Source organism: Myotis lucifugus, unplaced genomic scaffold (genome assembly GCF_000147115.1).
Source record: "Myotis lucifugus unplaced genomic scaffold, Myoluc2.0 scaffold_109, whole genome shotgun sequence".
NCBI classification, from domain to species: domain Eukaryota; kingdom Metazoa; phylum Chordata; class Mammalia; order Chiroptera; family Vespertilionidae; genus Myotis; species Myotis lucifugus.
Window position 1 is genome coordinate 659,986 of NW_005871157.1, and position 23,788 is coordinate 683,773.

Consider the following 23,788-nt stretch of genomic DNA (forward strand, 5'->3'; position numbering starts at 1 on the left):
AATCGATTTCTGGATATTTACTTTGTATCCTGCTACTTTACTGAATTTATCAGTTCTAGTAGTTTTTTTGGTGGGCTTTTTAGGGTTCTCTATATATAGTATCATATCATCTGCAAACAGTGACAGTTTTACTTCTTCCTTTCCAATTTAGATGCCTTTTATTTCTTCTTTTTGTCTGATTACTATAGCTAGGACTTCTAGTACTATGTTCAGTAAGAATGTGGACGTTCCTGTGTTGTTCTGATCTTAAGGGAAATGCTTTTAGTTTTTCCCTATTGAGTATGATGTTAGCTGTGGGTTTGTCATATATGGCCTTTATTATGTTTAAATAAAAACAGTATAAATTAATACCATAGTGTTCTAATTCAAAATGACAGATTTTCATTAATCTTTATTTTCTTTTCTAGGGTATATCAGACAGAATCTCATATGAAAATAGAGAGAAAGTCAGAAATTGCAGGTAACATATTAATGCAATTCCTGCGAGTCTGTTTTGTATAAAAATTTACTGTGGGTATCTAACCAAATAATTGATATAACTTATTCTTTATTTTATTGGTTAGAAAGTATAACTTGTGTCGTGGGGGGGGGGAGCAGTATTTTTTTATTCTTGTTAATTTTTCTAATGCTTTATCAGAGTATCTTTGAAAAACTTTAATTTTTTTTTAATTTTTAGAAACAGAAACAAGAGAAAATGTTCTGTTTATACAGTAAGTAAGAAAAATGTGATTCAAATTATATTTTAAAGTTATTTATTCCTACTAATAAAGTACTTTTTAAATTAGTGTCCTTTTTTTAAAAAAAAATATGTTTTTATTGATTTCAGAGAGAGGAAGGGAGAGGGATAGAGAGAAACATTATTGATGATAGAGAATTCTTGATCGGCTGCCTTCTGCACGCCCCCTATTGGGGACTGAGCCCAAAAGTCAGGCATGTACCCTGACCAGGAATCAAACCGTTCATAGGTTGATGCTTAATCACTGAGCAACACCAGCCACACTAAGTTAATATCCTTTTAGTTTTTTATTTTTGTATCTCTTTTGTGGAATATTTAGGAATAATTTAAAAAACAAATTGTTGCCCTAGCTGGTTTGGCTCAGTGGATAGAGGGTTGGCCTGCGGACTGAAGGGTCCCGGGTTCAATTCTGGTCAAGGGCACATATCCAGGTTGTGGGCTCGGTCCCAGTGGGGGGCGTGCATTGATGTTTCTCTCTCTCCTCCCTTCCTCTCTGAAATCAATAAAAATATATTAAAAAACAAACAAAACTTGTTCTAAAGAAAAGAGTATATACCAGACATTACTTTAAAAACAACAACCACCACAAACAAAACAAATTGTTTTTGCAAAATTTAATGTACTGTTATATTTGACTAGAGGCCGGGTGCACGAAATTCATGCACTCGAGAGGGGGAGGCGGTTCCTCAGCCCGGCCTGCACCCTCTCACAATCTGGGAGTCCTCGGGGATGTCCCACTGCCATCAGTCGGACATCCTTAACACTGCTGCAGAGGCAGGAGTGGCTCCTGCCACCACTGCTGTGCTCACCAGCTGTGAACCTGGCCTCTGGCTGAGCATCGCTCCCCCTGTGAGTGCTGCAAGAGCTCCTGCATTGAGTGCCTGCCCACTGATGGTCAGTGTGTGTCATAGCGACCAGTCGTTCTGTCTTTTGGTCAATTTGCATATTACCCTTTTATTATGTAGGGCTAGAGGCCTGTGCACGAAATTCATGCAAGAGTAGGCTTTTGGGGCCCCAGCTGCCTTGGCCCTCCTGGCCCCGGCTGCCTCACAGCCCCGGCTGCCTCATAGCCCTGTGGCCCCACAGCCCCTGCCCACTGGTCGTTCCAGAAGGTCGTTCTGCTGTCCGGTCTAATTAGCAGATTAGCTCTTTATTATATAGGATAAGTATGTGCATTGTACAGCTTATTCTTTTAATAAAGTGATGAAATACTCTTTCATTTATAAATCCTTAAATACATCAGCTGGTATCCTATATAATAAAAGGCTCATATGCAAATCGACCAAACGGTGGAATGATAGGTCGCTATAACATGCACTGACCACCAGGGGGTAGACGCTTAACACAGGAGCTGCCCCATGGCGGTCAGTGTGCTCCCACATGGGGAGCATTGCTCAGTCAGAAGCCAGACTCACAGCTGCAAGCGTAGCAGCAGTGGCGGGAGCCTCTCCTGCCTCCACGGCAGCACTAAGCCGTCAGTCGGACATCCCCCGAGGGCTCCTGGACTGCGAGAGGGCGCAGGTCGGGCTGAGGACCCCTCCCCCCTCTGACTGCATGAATTTCATGCACCAGGCTTCTAGTAAAACAATAAATACCAATCTTCAGATTTTTAAATTAAGTTTATTTTTATAATATTAATATATAGAAAAGTAAATACCAGTAGCTTTTGAATACATGAAAAGATGCTTATCTTCAGAAGAGAAATAAAGACTCTTGAAATATAATTTTTCATCCAGTTAGTTAAGAACATAGGTAAAACATCACTCATTGCTAGTGGGTATAAATTGTAGAAGGCAATTGGCATTATTATTCAACTGTTGTAATTCTTGGTAATTGTGATACAGATTTTTAAAATATGTTTTTATATTTTAGGAATAAGACTTCAGAAGATAATTACTGTGAAATTACTGGTGAGTATGATCAGAATGCTTTTCTTATCATATACCTTTCTCTTCATCCAGATTCCTTGATAAGTAATATCTAAAAGAACAGTGAAAAAAAGAGTGTGAAGAGAGCTCTGTGTGTTACACAAAATTTTTAGTTTAAAATTTCACAAATTTACTTTACTTCTTCCAAAACTGCTGTTCCTCTTGTTTCCTCTATTTTTGACTCTCACTCATTTATTTTTATTTATTTATTTAAAAAAATATTTTTATTGATTTCAGAGAGGAAGGGAAAGGGAGAGAGAAATGGAAACATCAATGATGAGAATCATTGGTCTGCTGCCTCCTGAAAGTCCCCCACTGGGGATTGAGCCCGAAACCTGGGCCTGTGCCCTGACCAGGAATTGAATCATGACCTGGTCAACGCTCAACCACTGAGCCACACCAGCTGGGTCTTACTCATTTATTCACTCAAGTCAGGAATTGAGTCATTTTTTAATATTTGCTTCATTTTCTATATCTATTTGGCTATACTCTTTCTATCCTGTCTCTTGAATATCTTGTAGATCTCTTACTGTTTCTCTATTCCTTCTGCCACTGTTCGAATTCAAGTTCCTATTATTCTTTCTTGGGTTACTGTAAATAGTTTCTTATCCTTTGAATCTATTCTATGTATTTCTAAATCTGATCATACTACCTTCCAGCTAAAAATTGTTCAATGACACTTTTTTGCTTGCAGGATAAAACGCACACTCCTCAGCATAGACTTAGAAAGCCCTTTATGATTTGGCTTGTCGTCTTCTCCAACCTTATTTCCTTTCCTTTATAGGCATCTTTTCCTCTAGCCCAGGGATGGGGAACCTTTTTTTTTTGCCAAGGGTTTGTATAAATGATACTATAAATGATGTTATAAATAACATTTGTAACATAACTCACAGGCCATACAAATTTATCAACTTAAAAATTAGCCTGCAATATTTGGTCAAACATTTAATTAACTCACCCCTAATGCTTTGGCAGGGCCAGACAAAATGATTTTGGCCTGCGGGCCAGACATTCCCCATCCCTGCTAGTCCATGAAGAACTATTTGCAATTCCTCATGTGGACTTTTTTCCTGCCTATATCCATTGTAAATGCTATTTTCTCTACCTAAAGTGCTCTCCTGAGCACTTTGCCTAGCGTTCTTCTCATTTTTCACATAGCATAACTTTAGTGCTTTTCATAGTAACCAGTCCACAAAATATTACAATCCATGACTGAGAGGAAGTTACTCTGGAATGTAAATCAACTGTGGCTGTAAGCTATTATTTTGTTTAGCTGACATTTTTTCTTAGCAAGGGAAATGCTTTTGATTTAGCAGTTCACAGACTGGCACCATACACTAAGTAGTACTGGCTTAAATGGAGTTGTTGTTTTTTGGCAAAGCCAATAAGTTAATCACTCTTTCCTGTGTTTTGACAACACTCCTTCTGTTTCTCAGTCTCTTGTAGAATTTATCACATTGTAGTTTTGGTATTTACTTGTGGCTCTTTTGTTAAACGAAATTTTTTGAGTCCAAAAATTTTGTCTTCTCTTTGTACTTTAGTAGACAGTTGTTTTGGGGATCATAATAGGTTCTGAAGCAGTATTTGTTGAATAAATGAGTGGAAACTTAATAAATAAATAAGGCTTCTAACAAAAAGCCTATAATTACTTCCCCATGTTTAATCAAGATTGCTGTAAACTCTTTAAATTATTCTAAAGATTTGCCTTTATTTTTACTTATTTATTTTAATTTTTATTGGTTTTAGAGAGAGAAAAAGGGAGAGGGAGAGAGAGAAACATGGATTGTTTACCTCCCATATGTACCCTGATCAGGATTGAACCCACTACCTGGGTATGTGCCCTGACCTGGAATCAAACCCAAAACTCTTCAGTGCATGAGATGACAATCCAACTAACTGAATCACACTGGCCAGAGCCTATTTTTACTTATTGTTATTACTAGAGGCCTGATGCACGAAATTTGTGCAAGAGTAGGCCTTCCTTCCCCCGGCTGCCGGCACCAGCTTCCCTTTGGCACCCAGGACCCAGGCTTCCCTCACATCTCTGGCTTCCTCCAGAAGGTCATCTGGAATGAGGTCTGGTCTAATTAGCATATTATGCTTTTATTATTGTAGATTTTTTTTAAAAATATATTTTACTGATTTTTTTACAGGATAGGAAGGGAGAGGGATAGAGAGTTAGAAACATCGATGAGAGAGAAACATCGATCAGCTGCCTCCTGCACACTTCCTACTGGGGATGTGCCTGCAACCAAGGTACATGCCCTTAACCGGAATCGAACCTGGGACCCTTGAGTCTGCAGGCCGATGCTCTATCCACTGAGCCAAACCGGTTAGGGCATGTAGATTTTTAAAAAATATTTTTTTATTGATTTCAGAAAGGAAGGGAGAGGAAGAGAGAGATAGAAACATTAATGATGAGAATTGATTGGCTGCCCCCTACATTCCCCCTACTAGGGATTGAGCCCGCAACCTGGGCATGTGCCCTTGACTGGAATCGAACCCAGGACCTTTCAGTCCACAGGCTAATGCTCTATTCAAACCAGCTAGGGCTATTATAGATTTTTTAATCCTCACCTGAGGACATGTTCATTGAGTTTTAGAGGGGAAGAGAGACAGACAGAGAGAGAGAGAGAGGGAAACATAAATCGGTCGCCTCTTATATGCAAGTGTACAGGATGATGCTCCAACCAACTGAACCACACCAGCCAGGGCTAAAGATTTACTTTTGAACTTAAGTATTTAAAAAATATTTCCTTTTTTATTATAGCATCTTCAATCCCATATTTCTAAAGTCCAGTTTGTTACCTAAACCTTTATATTTTAACTAGAGGCCCGATGCACGAAATTCGTGCAAGAGTAGGCCTTCCTTCCCCCAGCTGCAGGCACCGGCTTCCCTCTGGCACCTGGGACCCGGGCTTCCCTCGCAGCCCCAGCTTCGTCTGGTAGGTTGTCTGGAAGGACGTCCGGTCTAATTAGCATATTACACTTTTATTATTATAGGTTCTAAAATGTCTTGACTCTAATTCCTTATTTCCATTCTCATTGTATCTTGCTCTAACATAAAATCTCATCAAGTTGTGTCTGAACTATTAAAGTAGTTTTCTTTCTTTTTTTTAAAAAATATATTTTATTGATTTTTTACAGAGAGGAAGGGAGAGGGATAGAGAGTTAGAAACATCCATTAGAGAGAAACATCCATTAGCTGCCTCCTGCACACCCCCTACTGGGGATGTGCCCCACAACCAAGGTACATGCTCTTGACCGGAATCGAACCTGGGACTCTTCAGTCCACAGGCTGACGCTCTAGCCACTGAGCCAAACTGGTCAGGGCTACAGTAGTTTTCTTATTGGTTCTTCTTTTTCTTGAATCTATTTCATTCTCCTTCTCTAGTATCCTATATAATAATACTATATAATAAAGAGGTAATATGCAAATTGACCCTCACTCTGTCACGCCATCACAAGATGGCTGCACCCACAGCGGAGACGGGGTTCCTGTAATGAGCAGTAACGAGCAATCAGCAGGAACCTGAGGCTGCGTGGCGCCAGGCTGGGGCAGGGGACCTGAGGCTGCACCCCACACCCGACGGGGCTTGACGGGGGACCTCAGGCCACGCCCCCGCCCCAGGCTAGGGGACCTGAGCCTGCACGCCCCAACCCGGCAGGGCTTGACAGGGGTGGGGCTGGCCAGGTCTGGATCTTGCCCAATGGGGGTAGGGCCGGCTGGGTCCAGGTCTCGTGCGATTTCGAGGTGCACGCAGCTGGGCGGGGACTTGACTCTGGGTCCCGTGGCATGCCCCATACAGGAGGAAGATTTTCTTAATACATTTTACTAATTTTCTTTCATCTCTGACACTTCTATTATAGAGAAAAGGCAAATAGCAATATTAAAATATTTCCTCTAATTAATTCCCTTTTAATGTGCACGAATTTTGTTCACCGGGCCACTAGTTATTTTTATAAAATGCACATTTCATCATGGGAATGTCTAGAGCAGGGGTGGGCAAACTTTTTGACTCGAGGGCCACAATGGGTTCTTAAACTGGACCGGAGGGCCGGAACAAAAGCATGGATGGAGTGTTTGTGTGAACTAATATAAATTCAAAGTAAACATCATTACATAAAAGGGTACGGTCTTGCCGAAACCGGTTTGGCTCAGTGGATAGAGCGTCGGCCTGCGGACTGAAGGGTCCCAGGTTCGATTCCGGTCAAGGGCATGTACGTTGGTTGCGGGCACACCCTCAGTAGGGGATGTGCAAGAGGCAGCTGGTCGATGTTTCTCTCTCATCGATGTTTCTAACTCTCTATCCCTCTCTCTTCCTCTCTGTAAAAAATCAATAAAATATATTTAAAAAAAAAAAAGGGTACGGTCTTTTTTTTTTTAGTTTTATTCATTTCAAACGGGCCGGATCCAGCCCACGGGCCTTAGTTTGCCCACGGCTGGTCTAGAGTCCTTAACATAGAATAAAAGGTGATTCAAATCTTATCATGTAACCTCTACTATCCAGGAAATAAAAATGGAGAAGTAAAGGGGGGAAAAAGTGGTCCAATCTTTCCATGTTTAAAATTTGCGCCACATTCTAAAAACATTTTAGTCACACAGAGAATACAATAACTGTTTCTGTCTAACATGGGACAATTAAAAAGTCAATGAACTTTAATACCTAAGTCCTTATAAAAGGCTTAGTAACTAGTAAAACTTTAGTAAATACAGTAGCCCCCCTTATCAATAGGGAATATGTTCCATGAATTTTCCACTTAATATTTTTAGATCATGGTTGACCACGAATAAATGAGACTGCAAAAAGCAAAGACGCTGATAAGGTACTACTGTACTTGTCACCAATGAAGAATCTAACACAAGGAAAATCAGGCTCTTGGTGATATATATTTTTGTCATTGACTTTTTTTTCTTAATAGGAATGAACACGTTGCTTTGTGCTCCCATTCAGACCCAGATGCAACAGAGAGAGGTATGAGTTCATGCAAGTGCCTTCATATTTAATTTCCCTTGACAGTTGAAACTTTTTAAAAACTCAAAATTTAATGGTAATGGCATGACTTAGGGGTTATCTACCAAAATGGACCTATAGACTGGGAAAACTTCCTACCCTTTGAGTTAACTGAGGAAAGTTAAATCACTGCCAGTTTAAATAATAGGGAAATATATTAGTTATATCAGGACTTCTTACACTTTAATGGGCATATGAATCATCACAGGATTTTGTTTAAAAATATAGATTTTTTATCCAGTAGATGTAGCGTGAGCCCTGAGATTCTATACTATCAATCTCCTGGGTCTTACTAGTGCACTGGTCTATAGACCATACTTTGAGTAGCAAGGAGTTTGACCATATCCTTACAAATAAAATCACTGCATTAAGATTCAAAGAGAATCCAACTTCCAAGGGTTCAGAAATGTTCTATAAATTAGTCAGCTATGCACTTATCCCTTTCTGAGTCTTTTATTTAAAAAGAGAATGACCTATCAGTAATTATAATTTTCATTATATTTGCATTTGGAATTATCAGTCCTTTTTATGTTTAGTCATTCTAATGGGTGTAGAATTAACCTTGAATTTTAATTTGTCCAAAAATACTTAAAGTATTTCTGGGAGAGAAAGATAGAAACATCAATGATGAGAGAGAATCATTGATTGGCTGCTTCTTACATGCCCCCTACTGGGGATCGAGCCTGCAACCCAGGCATGTGCCCTGACTGGGAATCCAACCATTACCTCCTGGTTCATAGGTCAACGCTCAACCACTGAACTACACCTGCCAGGCTAGAAAAAAATTTAATAACAAATTATGTACTACACAGCACACCATTGATTCAAACAAACCAATCATTGACAATTATTTTTATAGTACGTGTTGTAAAATACGTTTTTAAAGTTTTTATTGTATTTGATTTTTAAAAATATTTTACTTTCATTATAGATTTCAGTTACAGAATACAACCATGAAGAGACACATTCAAATGACCAGACAGTCATCTTTTCAGATGAAAACCAGATGGACCTGACAGCAAGTCACACCGTGATGATTACGAAAGGCCTTTTAGATTGTACAAAAAGTGAAAAGTCCACCAAGACAGATACCACATCGTTTGTGGCTAACTTAAAACTTCACACTGAGGATTCAGGAATGAAAAAAGAATTGAATTTTTCCATGGATCAAAACACTAATTCAGAAAAGAAAATAAATTTCAATGACTTCATAAAAAGATTGAAAACAGGGAAATCTAATACTTCTTCTACAGGACCTGATAAAGAAAATTCTGAGATACCTATTCATTCCATAGAATCAAATAAGGCTTCTTCCATACATCAAAAGCATGTATCCCTTAATGTAGATGAAAATAACAGTAATATGACTAGAATCTTTATAGAAGAAGATGATGGGATGAATTTCACCAAGTGTTATACATCCAGTATTCAAACTTTGGTTCCCACAGCCACTGAAGCCAACTTAAGGGAATTTAAAAGTGATATTACAGTTTATGGTAATGACTTGATGGACTTGACAATAAACCGCACTATACAAATTTTACCCTCTGCAGATAATTTATCTGAAATAGAAAATCAAACTCAGACTGTCATGATGGATGTTACAACAGGTTATAGAACTAAAGCTCCAGCAAAGACGACAGTCTTTGAGAATAAACCAAATGCTGCTTTTCCAGACTCTCCCTTAAACCCTAAAGGTGACATACATATTACCAGAGGTCATATTATGGGGACAGAAACTCACACGGTCACACAGACTTCTAACCAAGATGTCAGAACATTGGCCATGGTCCCGGAATCTGTATGTTTCAGTCCAGCAACTCAAGATTATAAAACATTTTTGTATTCTACTTGTAATGATGCCATGGAACTGACCAAGTGTCTCTCAAGTATGAAAGAGAAAGAAAATTTGCTAAAGGATGACTGTAATTATGCCAAAATGTGTCATAATCCAGATACCAGCTCTCTTCTCATGGAGAAAACCATTTACTCAGGAGAGGATAGCCTGGACATTACCAAGAGTCAGACACTTGTAATAGATAATCAAATTTTTAAAGAAGATCAGACAAATGTCCAGATAACGGCCAAACCAATATCTGAAAAAGAAATGATGCTCCAAAATCACATAACTATGTCAAAGGATGAGGAAATGAATGTAAATTGTATCTCAGTTCCTCATGTATCTAAGGAAAGATTACAACAGGCCCAGGCAGATCCTTTGTCTACTTCATTGGCTGGTAAAAAGACTGTAATCTTCACAGGTGAAGATAAGGGTTTGACTAAAAGTCATACAACTAATTTAGGAAGTCAAGCTCCTTTTGCATCTTATAATCTAGCATTCAAGGATGCCAGTACATCTCACTCTGACAGCAAAAGCCTTTTAGATGAATGGGGAAAAAAGACCAAAACTCATAATGAACTCTCCCGACAACCAAAAATAATATCTACAAACATCCTAACTGATGCCTGGGGCAAAGAAATAGATCAGGTTTTGAAGATTTCACCCTATTTTGATAAAGTTTCTCCTCAGCCAGTTGATATTAACCAGGACAAAGCAACAAGCTATAATATAGTATACTCTGGTGGAGATCTTCATAAACAAGTAGCACTGGGAAAGAATAGAAATACAGTTTCATGTGAGCAAGCTTTGTTTCCAATCACTAAACTGTCTTCAGAAGGCCAATCTGCCATGGAAAATCATAATACTGCTGTTAATAGTCATATAGTTAAATCTGTACCAGACCAGAATTCTAAACTGCCTGAGCCACTGAGGAAAAGTTTAGGTAATCCCAACCTTGACTGTTCTCATGACAAGATAATTACTTGTTCAGAAGTGGAGCAAAATATGGATCTAACCAAGAGTCACACTGTTGTCATTGGATTTGGTCCTTCTGAAGTACAAGAACTTAGTAAGACTAATTTAGAAAGAACTGTACTTGCAGACAGACCTGACTTTGAACTATTCAAAAGGAAAAGCCTAGGAAAAATAAAAGTGACCTCTTCTGCTGAGGAGAGTGTTTCCTTTCCGGAGAATGGTGAAAGTGACCATTCAGCAGCAAAAGTCAGCCAACTAACACTTCTTGGGGACCCATCTAATAGTGGTCCTATAGAGAAAGCTGTAGCATTTATAGCCGATGAGAACATAGACGTGTCTACATCAACCGTTTGGAAAAATGACAAAGATATACAAAAGCCTGGATTTCTGAATGAACATTTGTCAGGCAAAAGTCAAAGAAGGAAAAGCCTTAGACTCAAAGATGACAAGCCCATTGCATTTTCAAGTAATGATAAAAATGATATGGATATCATCCAGAGTTGTACAATGGAAATAAATAACAAAAATGCCCTAGAAGATATAAAAGATTCTCTGTTGGTGCCTTTGGCAGGAACTTCTAAAACTGTTTTGTATACAAGTGGGCAAGATGACATGGAGATCACTAGAATTCACACAACTGCCTTAGAATGTAAAACTGTCTCACCAGTTAAAATAACCACTAGGCCAATGGACAATACTGTATTGTTTATAGATAATCACAGTGATCTGGAAGTCACCAAGTCCAATACTGCTTTCATTGATTGTCAAGCTACAGAAAAAATACTTCAAGAGTGCCCTAAATTTGGAATAGTAAAAAGAAAAACCTTGGGTGTTTCTTTTCCTAAGGATGGTAGCTCTGTTCAAGAAATCACTAAACAACAAGCACAGGCTATAGAAAACAAAATTGTTCTTCAGACTGAGCAAGAGCACCATGTGATACCCTGTTCTAATACATTGTCTGGGGATCAAGCTCAGATAGAAATCATCAAATTCCATAGTACTGCTGTGGATGAAAAGGTCATGGCAAAAGTTGTAGATAAGGCCTATACATTGGAAAAAGCCAAACTTGAAAGCTGCCACTTAAATAGCACAGGTAAAAGAAATGTGGATTTTACAAACAATCACGCACCTGCTATTTGTGGATCCAGCGACAATTATTCCTTTCTACCAAATGTTATTTCCTATGTTGATAATTTGGAGGGGAATGTCATGTCCTTATGTGATAAAGATGAGAAAGCCAGTAATTGCCCAGTGCAAAATGATCTTGCTTATGCAAATGATTTAGCCCGTGAATATTACTTGAAATCTGAAGCACTGCCTCTCTCTGCTCCTTGTTCTGTGTTAGAGAAGGAAAAAGTTACTCAAACGAATACCCAAGGACAGCTAAATGACTGTGTCATAACAGTGCTCAAAGATCAAGATCTGATTAAGGAGCCCCCAAATCTATTAGCTAATCAAACTTTAGTATATGGTCAGGATTTGGGAAACATGACTAAACTTGATTCAAAGCAAGTATCTTTTAAGTTTCCAGAGAATCAAATGGAGAACTTTGTTCATAATACAGAACATAGTTTAAAGCAGACCTTTGTTGATGATGTTTGTGTTGATTCCCCACTTCATCTCTCAACTCAGCTATCTCCATTACCTCAACAAGGACAGAGTATTGTTAATAAAGGTGAAGCAATATTGTCTCAAGCTGCAAGTAAGAATTTAAATATTCTAAGAAATTCCTCTGTACCCACATGTGAAAATGAGTCCAAAGTACTCAATAATGAGAAATGGTTGACTGTAGCCTGTGAAAAAGAACTGGAGAAAAATATCCAAACTGCTAAATGTAATACAGCCATAGATTTCCAGAGTAACTCAGACTTGACTAAGCATGTTATTCAAACCCATGCCAAGCCTAAAGAAACATCAGATCCTGTAATTGCATCTAATGCTGCAAGTTTTAGTAGTGGCAAACAAAATCTGAATAATTTGAATGGGAAAACTGAAGAATTTTTAGATATCCAAGCTTTTCATATACCACCTTTTCCAGAACAATTACTTGAGTTAGTAAATAAGGCAGACAGTGATATGAGTATAGTGCAAGCTACAGAAAGAAATAATATTAACACAGTGTCCAACAATGTTAAAGATGATAGAGATGAAGAAAATAAAATTTTTCATAATGGAGCTGAAACCAACTCAGTACCAGTTGTAAAAGATAAAATAAGGAGATGTTCTTTAGGAATATTTTTGCCCAGATTGCCAAACAAGAGAAATTGTAGTGTCACTGGTATAGATGACCTGGAACAGATTCCCTCAAATAAAACTGACTTAAGTAACTTAGAAACTCAGCCGGTCTCCAGTAAGGATTCAGGCATTGGATTTATTGCAGCTAAACTGAACTTAAGTCCATCTCAATATATAAATGAGGAAAATCTTCCTATATATCCTGGTGAGATTAATTCCTCAGACTCTATTAGCATAGAAACTGAGGGAAAGTCTTTGATGGAGACATACCAGAAAGAGATTTCACCATCTGAAAATAAAATGAAAGAAACCTGCAATAGCCAGAAAAGAACCTGGGTACAAGAAGAAGATGATGATACTCAGAATGAGAAAAAAATCAGAAAAAGTGAGATTAAGTTTAGTGATACCACACAAGATCAGCAGGTGAGCTCTGTCTTGAACTGAGGAATGTTCTTGATTTTTAAAAAATTATGAGTATTCTTGAATTTTAATTTTAGTCTTGGATAAGCAGGAACTTACTATTCTTAGTTATAGGGCTGAAGAAACATTTCTTTGTAGAATCTTAAGGAATTAATGAATGGACTTAAAAATGATTTTTTAAAAAATATATTTTATTGATTTTTTACAGAGAGGAAGGGAGAGGGATAGAGAGTTAGAAGCATTGATGGAAGAGAAACATCGATCAGCTGCCTCCTGCACACCTCCTACTAGGGATGTGCCCACAAACAAGGTACATGCCCTTGACCAGAATCGAACCTGGGACCCTTCAGTCCGCAGGCCAATGCTCTATCCACTGAGCCAAACCGGTTAGAGCCTTAAAAATGATTTGAAGTGACAAATGGTCACAAAAATGGAAATGGAAAGTATTACAAAAGTTAATGTTGAAATTGTGTAATTCTAAATATTCTGTCACCTTTGGTGATTTGTTGTGGTTTTGCATATGAAAATTTCTAGGCAGGGTATATGTAATTTTAATTAATTATTTTTATTGATTTCAGAGAGGAATGGAGAGGGAGCTAGAAACATCAATGATAAGAGAGAAGCATTGATTGGCTGCCTCCTGCATGCCCCCTACTGGGTATCAAGCTGGTAATCTGGGCATGTGCCCTTGACCGGAATGAAACCCAGGACCCTTCAGTCCGCAGGCCAATGCTCTATCCACTGAGCCAAACCAGCTAGGGCTACATGTAATTTTAAAAGTCATCTTCAAGTGTTATAAATACTTGGGGATAAAAAGTCTTTATTATGCATAAAGAAAAGCTTGACAGAATTTTCTTGGCAAATGAGGATATGTAGAAACTGAAAGTACATATCTTTAGTGGATGGGGAAATACCTAGGTCAAGTCCAGTATCTCAAAGTGAAGTAAGTGAGATTTTGTATTTATGAAAGAAAGTCGTAAATATTAAAGCTGAGGGACACTGATTTGGATAACCTGTCACTCAAACTGAGTTTTATAGCTGGAGAGATAAAGATTAAAAATATTGGAGGTTAGCCCTAACCGGTTTGGCTCCGTGGATAGAGCATTGGCCTGCGGACTCAAGGGTCCCGGGTTCAATTCGGGTCAAGGGCATGTACCTTGGTTGCGGGCACATCCCCAGTGGGGAGTGTGCAGGAGGCAGCTGATCGATGTTTCTCATCGATGTTTCTAATTCTCTATCCCTCTCCCTTCCTCTCTGTAAAAAATCAATAAAATATATTGAAAAAAATATATATTAGAGGTTCATAGAAAACAGAGTTTAAACTCTTAAGAAATATGTAAGCTTAGAAGGTGATTTCAGTGGTTCTGTGAGAGGAGGTGTTGAGGAAATGGTTTGTCTATGAAGCTTTGAGAAAGTACTAACAGTAATATAAAATGTACTAGAGGCCTGGTGCACAAATTTGTGCCTTGGTGGGATCCGGCGGGCCTGCTCCGATTGGGCCGGCTTGGGGGAGGGGCCACGGATGGTTGGCTGGCCAGCCCCGCCCCCGATCCGGGTGTTGGGGGCTGACTGGGGGTAGAGCCAGCTGGGGATGGTGGGGGGCCGATCGGGGCCTTGATCAGGCTGGTTGGCTGCCGTAGTGCGTGTCATAGCCACCAGTCGTTCTGGTCATTCCGCCATTCCAGTTGCTGGGCTTTTATATATATAGATAACTGAATAGATTCTATGAAAATTAGTACTATTTTGTTCAATATTGAATATCTGCCATGTCCTAGGTACTGTTTAGGTTGCTAGGAATGCCTCAGTGGGAATTGATAGACAAGAATCTTCTCTCATGGAACTTACATTCTAGCATTTAGACAAAGAATATAATGTCCTCAAAAATATATGTAAGTAGGTAGATGAAAATGACATTTAAGGCTGTAAAATCAAATGATTAAAATGATAGAAACAGGACCACATGACTTACACTGGGTTTGACTTCAGCCAAATGAGTCTTGGTCATCAAGTGTAGAAAGCACTGAAGCCTGGAAATGTTTCTTTTCTATACACTAGCCAGGACTACCTTGTACAGCCAATATTCTGTTCTGGTTTTCTGTAGTGTGGTAGACCTGACTCTGTTGGCTAGTAGTTGAATAATTGGGTAGGTCAACATTTGATAGCTCATAGGATCTGGCTATAACTTAAATACAACTGAGAAATAATTTGCTTATACAGTGTATTGCAAAAAGTTAGTTCTGTGTATTTTAAAATAAAATTACTTTTAACTCTAAAGGCTTTAGTTGTATATTAATTATTTGAATTCTTTGCTAAGAGATCTCATAAGAGTTATATTATACATAAATTTTATGTTAGAAGTATTTCTGTTAGTGTTCAACAAACAGTCATTATAAGTATACAGTGTTATACCTTTATCCTGATGTTGTTTCTTAATTGATAATTTCAGATTTTTTATCATGCTGAAGGAGATACAGATAAAAATGCTAACAGTGTATTAATAAAAAGCCTGGGCAGGACCCCATCTAGTTGTAGCAGTTCTCTGGATTCAATCAAGGCTGATGGGACCTCTCTGGACTTCAGCAGTAAGATGATGTTCATGAAAGTTAATTTTAATAGAAGTTATTTATTGACTTGACTAATAAAACTTTATTTCAATTCAGAGATGTTTGAAATTTGTGTAAGCTTTTGGGGGGATATAAGTAGTTTATAAGTAAAATAATACTTTATATTTAATTCTTAGTTATTTTAATAAATGGAGAAGTGAAATACAACATGGGGTAGAGTGATTTCCTTAAGAGGCTTATAAACTCAATAGAGAAACATTGAATGAGCTTTAAAACTGTAATATACTTTGCCCTACAAATGACTGTCTTCCCAACAAGATCCTAATAGATAGCTTCAAAAGCATGAACCACACATACACCTAATTGATAACTAAAAAATTAAGTTTACAGTTTAATTTTGACTTGTTCATCACCTGAATGCCTTACTTTCCAGCATACCGCAATAGTCAAATGGAACCACAGTTTTTCACAGACACTGTTTGTGAAGAGAGCTTGAAGGAGGTATGTTAAGTATTTCTCATTTCTAATGCAACTAATTTCCCAGTTTTGTTTTTTCTTTTTTAATTTTTAAAAAATTATGAAATGTTTTGTTCATTTATTTATTTTTAATCCTCACCTGAGGATATTTTTCCCATTGATTTTTAGAGACAGTGGAAGGGAGGGAGGAGGGAAAGAGAGAGAGAAACATCGACTGAGAGAGACACATTCAATTGGTTGCCTCTCAAACCTGCAACCAAGTTATGTGCCCTTGATGGAATCGAACCTGAGACCCTTTAGTCCGAGGGTGGACACTCTAACCACTGAACATACCAGCCAGGTTATTAAATGTTTTAAATATATAGAAGAGGAGTTTTCTTTTCTCTGTTGACCCAACATGGCAGTTAATTATATTAATATGAAGTAGAAATAATGATTAGAAAAACTCAGTTTTGTTATTTTTTCCCAATTCTACTGTTACTGAATAACCTTAAGAAGTAAATTTTAGATAAAATCTGTTCATGTACAGCTTACAAATAGCTGGATAGTATTTCCACAAATATATGCAAAATACTTTAAGCTGTTTAGAAACAAATGAGGTGGTTAAAATCAAAATGAGCTCACCTTAAATCAGCGGTTCTCAACCTGTGGGTTGCGACCCCTTTGGGGGTCGAACGACCCTTTCACAGGGGTCGCCTAAGACCATCAGAAAACACATATATAATTACATATTGTTTTTGTGATTAATTACTGTGCTTTAATTATGTTCAGTTTGTAACAATGAAAATACATCCTGCATATCAGATATTTACATGACGATTCATAACAGTAGCAAAATTACAGTTATGAAGTAGCAACGAAAATAATGTTATGGTTGGGGGTCACCACAACATGAGGAACTGTATTAAAGGGCCGCGGCATTAGGAAGGTTGAGAACCACTGCCTTAAATGGTTATGCAAACTTTTTTTTTCTTCTCTCAGAAACTCAAAGATGGGAGAATAACAATAAAGGAATTCTTTATTCTTCTTCAAGTCCATATTTTGATACAGAAACCCCGACAGAGCACTCTCCCAACCAAAGTAAGTGCAATTTCTTGGCAAAATAGTTGCCTCAGTTAGAATATATTGTACTTATTTACTAAACTGCATCAAAGTAAGAATTTATTCAGAAACAAAAAGAAAATCTAAGGAAGCAAAATTTCCTTTAGAAGTTTTCCTGTAATAGATACATTTGTGGTTAGCATAAAAACTGGTATTTTTTATGTCATGGATTTTCATAAGGTGAAATTTTATTTTCTCATTCCTTGCCATCTATTTTGTTTTTGATACTTTTCCCTGAACATATGCTCTTTCCCACCATTAAACAAATCTAAAAATAGCAGTTTTTAATAAACATTTTTCAAAATAAATATGTAAGATCATAGAATATTTGAACAATACAATCAACAAACTAGAAAAGATTAATAGAAAAACTTGTAACTCTTTCATAAGAATTTTTTCCTTTTAGTCTGTTGAACATTTATAAAAATTAGTTATGCCCTTGCAACAAAGACAACATTAACAAACGGAAAAAAATGGAGATTTTATGGACCATGTCATCTGATCTTAATCCAATAAAATTAGTACTAATAAAAGGACTAAACATTCTTTAGGTTCTTAAAAATTAAGAAACACTTCTAAATAATTCTTTTTTTAAAAATAGATATTTAAATTAATTTTATAGAGGAAGGTAGAGAGAGAGAGAGAGAGAGAGAGAGAGAGAGAAACATTAGTGAAGAGAGAGAATCATTGATCAGCTGCCTCCTGCACGCCCCACACTGGGGCTTGAGCCTGCAACTTGGGCATGTGCCCTGACCGGGAATCGAACCGTGACCTTCTCGTTCATGTGTTGCTGCTCAACCACTAAACCATGCTGGCCGGGCTAGATAATTCTTATATCAAAGAGGCAATCAAAACTATTTAGAAAGCAAAGGGAATACATTTAATACCAAATCTGTGGAACATACAGCAAAAATTAAGCTTAACAGGAAATTAAAAGTCTCATATCTCCTATATAATAAAACCCTAATATGCAAATCGACCGAATGGCGGAACGACTGGTCGCTATGATGTGCACTCACCACCAGGGGGCAAATGCTCAACGCAGGAGCTTCCCCCTCGTGGTTAGTGCGCTCCCACAGGGGGAGTTCCACTCAGCCAGAAGCCGGACTCATGGCTGGTGAGCGCAGCAGTGGTGGTGGGAATCTCTCCTGCCTCCACTGCAGGCGGGCGGTAAGGAGCAAGGGGTCCCGAACTGTGAGGGGGGATGTCCGACTGCCGGCTTAGGCCCGATCCCCAGATATTGGGCCTATGCTTTCTTCGGTCCCTCCCCATGCCCGGCCACATCCTACCACGGGCGCAGGCCGGGGCTGAGGTATCGCCAGCCAGGCAGGCTTGGGACCCCACTCGTGCATGAATTTGTGCACTGGGCCTCTAGTTGTTATAGAAGAGAGTCTAAAAATAAAGGAATTATGTTCATAGCAGTACAATTTACAATAACTAAGATCTGGAAATAGCCCAAATGCCCATCAGTAGATGAGTGGATAAAAAGGCTGTGGTACATTTATACCATGCAATACTATGCAGCAGTAAAAAAGAAGAATCTCTTACCCTTTGAGAGAGCATGGAGGGACCTGGATAGTATCATGCTAAGTGAAATAAGTCAGTCAGAGAAAGACAATTATCACATGATCTCACTCATATGGAATCTAATTAATAAAATAAACTGATGAATGGAGTTCAGAGACATGGAAGCATGGAACAGAGTATACAATCTCAGGGGGAAGGCAGGGGAGGGTGGGTGGGTGGAAGGTAATCAACCAAAGACCTTGTATGCATATATGCATAACCCATGGATGCAGACAGTGAGGTGGTGAGAGCCTGGGGTGGGGGGTGAGGGTGGGCTGGAGGGGGTTGATGGGGTAAAAAGGGTCATACATAATGCTTTCAACAATAAAGATTTTAAAAAATAGTAAAAATAAAAATAAAGGAATTATTAATACTTTAAGAAATTAGAACAATAAAATAATATACATAAAAAGGCAGGAAGACAATGCAGATGAATGGTAAAGCTAATGTATTTTTAGGTATTGATTTACTTCAAATAATGTATAGCCATTTTATTTTTATTTTTTTCCAGCTTTATTGAGGTATAATTGACAAATAGCACATAGCCATTTTAAAATCACTTAAAATCCCATGTGAGTGGAACATACAGTTTCCCTAAACATCTGTGGAAAATGGACTTTGATGTCAGAGACTTGAATTCAAATTCCAACTTTTAGCTTTACTGGGTTTAAGAATTTTAATAGAGTATTCACATTTGTCTTTGTAGACTTTTAAAAATAGGCACTCTGAAACTTGAAACAGTTCTTAAACATGATTTGTTCTCAAAATACCAGTTGTAAGGGACTGATTTTTTTTTTCAGTTTACTATAAACACACAACCTACTCCAGAAGATCTGATGTTAAGTCAATATGTTTACCGACCCAAGATACAGATTTATAGAGAAGATTGTGAGGCTCTTCACCAAAAGATTGAAGAGTATGAAAGTTTTCATTTTTTTGTGTTTGTTGGATGGGTGAACATCTGTGTGGTAAGGTTTTGATGAGAATAACAACATAGAAAAAAGTTGATGGCATTATCGGTGGTGTAGTACAGTATGTTTATAGAAAGAGCTTTGGCTTTCCGATTGAAGCTTAATCCTGTCTATGACACTAACTGTGTAACATTATGTAAGTCATTTAACCTTTATTTCCACATCTATAAACTGGGAATAATAATACCTACTCAGCAGGTAGATATGAACAGTAGAAAATAGTGTATATAAAATGTTTTCATGCCATTTTTAGCAAAAAGTGTGTCCTCAGTGAACAGTAATTATTAAATTATGATATCATAAATTGATTGCAACTGAACATCTTCAAAAGAGAGATGTGACTTTATAGACTTATAGATAGTGCTTAAAATCAGGAATGCCTTAGGGTTTATAATTTTATCACATTTGCCTTTGATTTGCATGTATAAAAGAACATCCTTTCCTCAGACTGTAGTTTAGTGCTTTGGTATATATAGATGCTGCAGACTAATTTACAAATTTGATACAGTATACCTAGATTCCCAAAAATAGAGCAGGACTTGCAACCAACCCAAAATAATGTTTATATCTACTTAAGTAGAACTATCCAACTAAATTTGAACCAGTCTAACAAACAGAAAAGTATATAGTTTTAAAAATAGAGACTTTAGATGCTGTTAAATTATTATACTGCAGATTTGCCTGATTATGGCTTGTTTATTTAATAAATGTACATATTGAGCACCTACTATATGTTAAGTCTAGGTACTGTTTTAGGTACTGAGGTTCTTCACTGAACAAGACAGACAAGTTTCTTCATGTTGTTTAAATGAATTGGGCATCTGATGATTTGTTTGAGAATGTTTTATTTTGAATGAAATACAATGAATAGTCTGTTTAGATGTGGTCTACTATTTGATTTTGCACTTCTATGCTTGTATATATCTTTGAACTCTGGTAGAGATTTATTTCTTGTGCTTATTAAAAAAGATTAATAATATATCTTTGCTAGTTTTATACATGCTATTCTGTAAAGGTGAGATAGGACTTTGAACTGAATTGGGAACTTTTATTTAAAATAACTAGAGGCCTGGCGCATGAAATTCATGCACGGGTAGTGTCCCTAGGCCTGGCCGGCGATCAGGACCCATCTGTGGGGTGACCAGTGGGTTAATTGGGGGCCTCCACTGGCACCCACCTTGGCTGGCCTGGGGCCTGCAAGCTGGGGGCAGCTTCTGCATTGAGCGTCTGTCCCCTGGTGGTCAGTGTGCATTATAGCAACCAGTCATTCCACCAGTCATTCTGCTATGTGGTTGACCTGCATATTAGACTTTTATTATATAGGCTAGTTACAGCTCTGGCGGGTATCTCTCAGTGGTTAGAGCGTCGGCCTATGCACCAAAGGGTATTGGGTTCAATTCCCGGTCAAGGGCACATACCTGGGATGTGAGTTTGCTCCCCAACCCTGGTCGGGGCACATGCAGGAGGCAGCTAGTCCACGTGTCTCTCTTGCATCAGTGTTTCTCTCTCCCTCCCTCTTTCCCTTTCTCTCTCCCTTCCACTGTGTCTGAAAAGAATGGAAAAAATATCCTCAAGTGAGAATTAACAAAAAAAGTAAATAACATCACAATTATGTATTGACAGGTCTTAAAGATTCTTTATTAGCATCATGTTTTCATATTGGAAAAAGCTGATGCTAATAACATTAGGCGGAGAATTCTATTTGTGAGAATTTTTGTTTTGTTTTTAAATATGATTTTTTTGATTTCAGAGAGGAAGGGAGAGGGAGAGAGAGAATCATTGATTAGCTGCCTCTTGCACTGCCTACACTGGGGATTGAGCCTGCAACCTGGGCATGTGCCCTGACCAGGAATGGACGCTCAACCACTGAGCCATGCCAGCCAGGCAAGAAGCTTTTTTGATTCATAATCTTGAACTGTTCTACAAGTGTTGAAAATTATAAGGCTGGTCACTTTTCTTTAGTGAATTCCCCTCTTTTAATGTAGAAAAAGAACTAAGAAGATCTACTATGCCTGTAAAGCTGAGTTGATTCATTGAAGCCGACTTCTGAACTCTATGCTAATTAACTTTTCTGTATTTTAGATTAAAGCTTTCTGTATTGAACCAAGATAAACTGTTGACTGATGTAAACAGGAACCTATGGGGGAAAATGAGACATTGCTCTGATGAGGAGGTATGTTTGTGTCATTTTCTGAATGGGAATCAGTATAGACATTTTGAACAATTCTTATTATGAAATAGACAATTATTACTTGGTAATTAGTGATGAGTTCAACTTACTTCTCAGGTATATGTTACCAAGGATTTATTTAAGTATACATGAGTAATTGTTAATACATAATTTTTTCAAACCTGAAATTATCAATTTAATATATGAAATATAATTGAAGTTTATTTAGAGTTCTCTCCTTGTTTGCCTTTCACTTAGACTTACATGAGGAAAGATTTAATTTATCAAATAATAAGTTACTCATTTCATATGTGCCCTAATATTTTAAAAGAGTTTTATTAGAGCCTGTCATTTTTAAATTTGTAATATAAATAAAGTGAATTAAAAGCAAGAATCAAAATTAAAATTTTGGTTGTGCTTGTAAACTATTAAATGGAATTAAATTTGCAAATGAGAAATGCCCTGTCTTAGGAATCAGAGTCTAGAATGGGCAAAGCTTAGTGTGTATCATCTGAACCAGCCTTCTCAGATCATTTGCTTTTTCAACTCGTTTTAGTACATTGTAGCCTTTGACTTTTCCTTACAGCTGAAGGCCTTTGGAATTTACCTGAACAAAATAAAATCACATTTTACCAAGATGACTAAAATCTTCACTCACCAAGGAAAAGTGACTCTCTATAGCAAACTGGTACAGTCAGCTCAGGTAATTTGACACAGTTAATAACATAGAAAGAAAGATCTATTAACACGTTAAGTGCCCAATCTGTTTTGTCTTCTGGACGGAAAGTATAGTGTCAGCGCGTTTAATGTGTTAAAATTACTTTATGGTAATTTTACTAATATGGGCCTATTTCTTATCTCAAATTTGTTATCCATTATACATATTGAAATAAAACAATATAGGATTCTGATCTTTCATTGCTAAGGACTATACTATAGTATTATTTTCCATATAGTTCATACCTAGCTGTGTACGTTTGTGTATGTGTTTAAAGAAGCATGTCCCAAAATGATTGTTCCTTAAGAAAGGTTCCCTATTTAAAAACTTTCTATTAACAAATCTGGGAAATGTAACATGTAATATTACCCTTTAGAGAAATTATAATAGATACCATATTAATGTCTTTCTTTAAAAGTCTAAAAAGAAAAAAATATACCATAATTCTATTGGGCCAGTGTTTCCCATATTCATTTGACCATAGAACATTATTTAATGAACTCTTTTTTTTTTTTTAAGTAAAATTTAAGTCTAGACTGGCAACTTTGACCTTCATTTTAAGATCTGCCTGTTTATAATTTAGACATAGCAGTTATATCAGCTGTTTGAAACATGATAATGTTATAATGTTTTGTTTGGAACTTTAACTTGACAGTCTATAATATTGTGTGTTTAGAATGAGAGGGAGAAACTTCAGTTAAAAATAGATGAGATGGACAACATACTTAAGAAGATTGCTAACTGTCTCACTCAGGTGAAAATAGGTAAAGTATTTGGAAATTTTTTCAAAAGAAAATTTAATTTTATCTAAATGCTTCCTTTCGTACAGATTGCTGGTATCACTATGCTGAAGCCTTGTATCAGTAGCTAGAGATATTAAATTAGATCAAATTAAAGCTCCTTTACTATACTCCTTCATAACACTATCAACAAGAGATGCCCAAAATTGGAAAGCTCTTCATAACCTAGACCAGTGGTTCTCAACCTTCCTAATGCCGCGGCCCTTTAATACAGTTCCTCATGTTGTGGTGACCCCCAACCATAACATTATTTTCGTTGCTACTTCATAACT

The 23,788-nt window shown here is 37.5% G+C and overlaps 1 protein-coding gene across 2 annotated transcripts in view; it reads left to right on the forward strand.

The window, feature by feature from the left end:
• KNL1 (kinetochore scaffold 1) overlaps window positions 1-23,788 on the forward strand; it is a 61,890-nt gene that overhangs the window by 26,519 nt on the left and 11,583 nt on the right. For both annotated transcript variants that reach the window (XM_023757468.1, XM_023757469.1), the window contains 12 exons: window positions 408-460; window positions 677-710; window positions 2,609-2,646; window positions 7,588-7,640; window positions 8,611-13,152; window positions 15,596-15,731; window positions 16,147-16,214; window positions 17,172-17,270; window positions 19,658-19,773; window positions 21,911-22,001; window positions 22,585-22,701; window positions 23,393-23,480. In XM_023757468.1, the coding sequence (XP_023613236.1) occupies window positions 408-460; window positions 677-710; window positions 2,609-2,646; window positions 7,588-7,640; window positions 8,611-13,152; window positions 15,596-15,731; window positions 16,147-16,214; window positions 17,172-17,270; window positions 19,658-19,773; window positions 21,911-22,001; window positions 22,585-22,701; window positions 23,393-23,480 (5,435 nt within the window). The remainder of the gene's footprint in view (window positions 1-407; window positions 461-676; window positions 711-2,608; window positions 2,647-7,587; window positions 7,641-8,610; window positions 13,153-15,595; window positions 15,732-16,146; window positions 16,215-17,171; window positions 17,271-19,657; window positions 19,774-21,910; window positions 22,002-22,584; window positions 22,702-23,392; window positions 23,481-23,788) is intronic.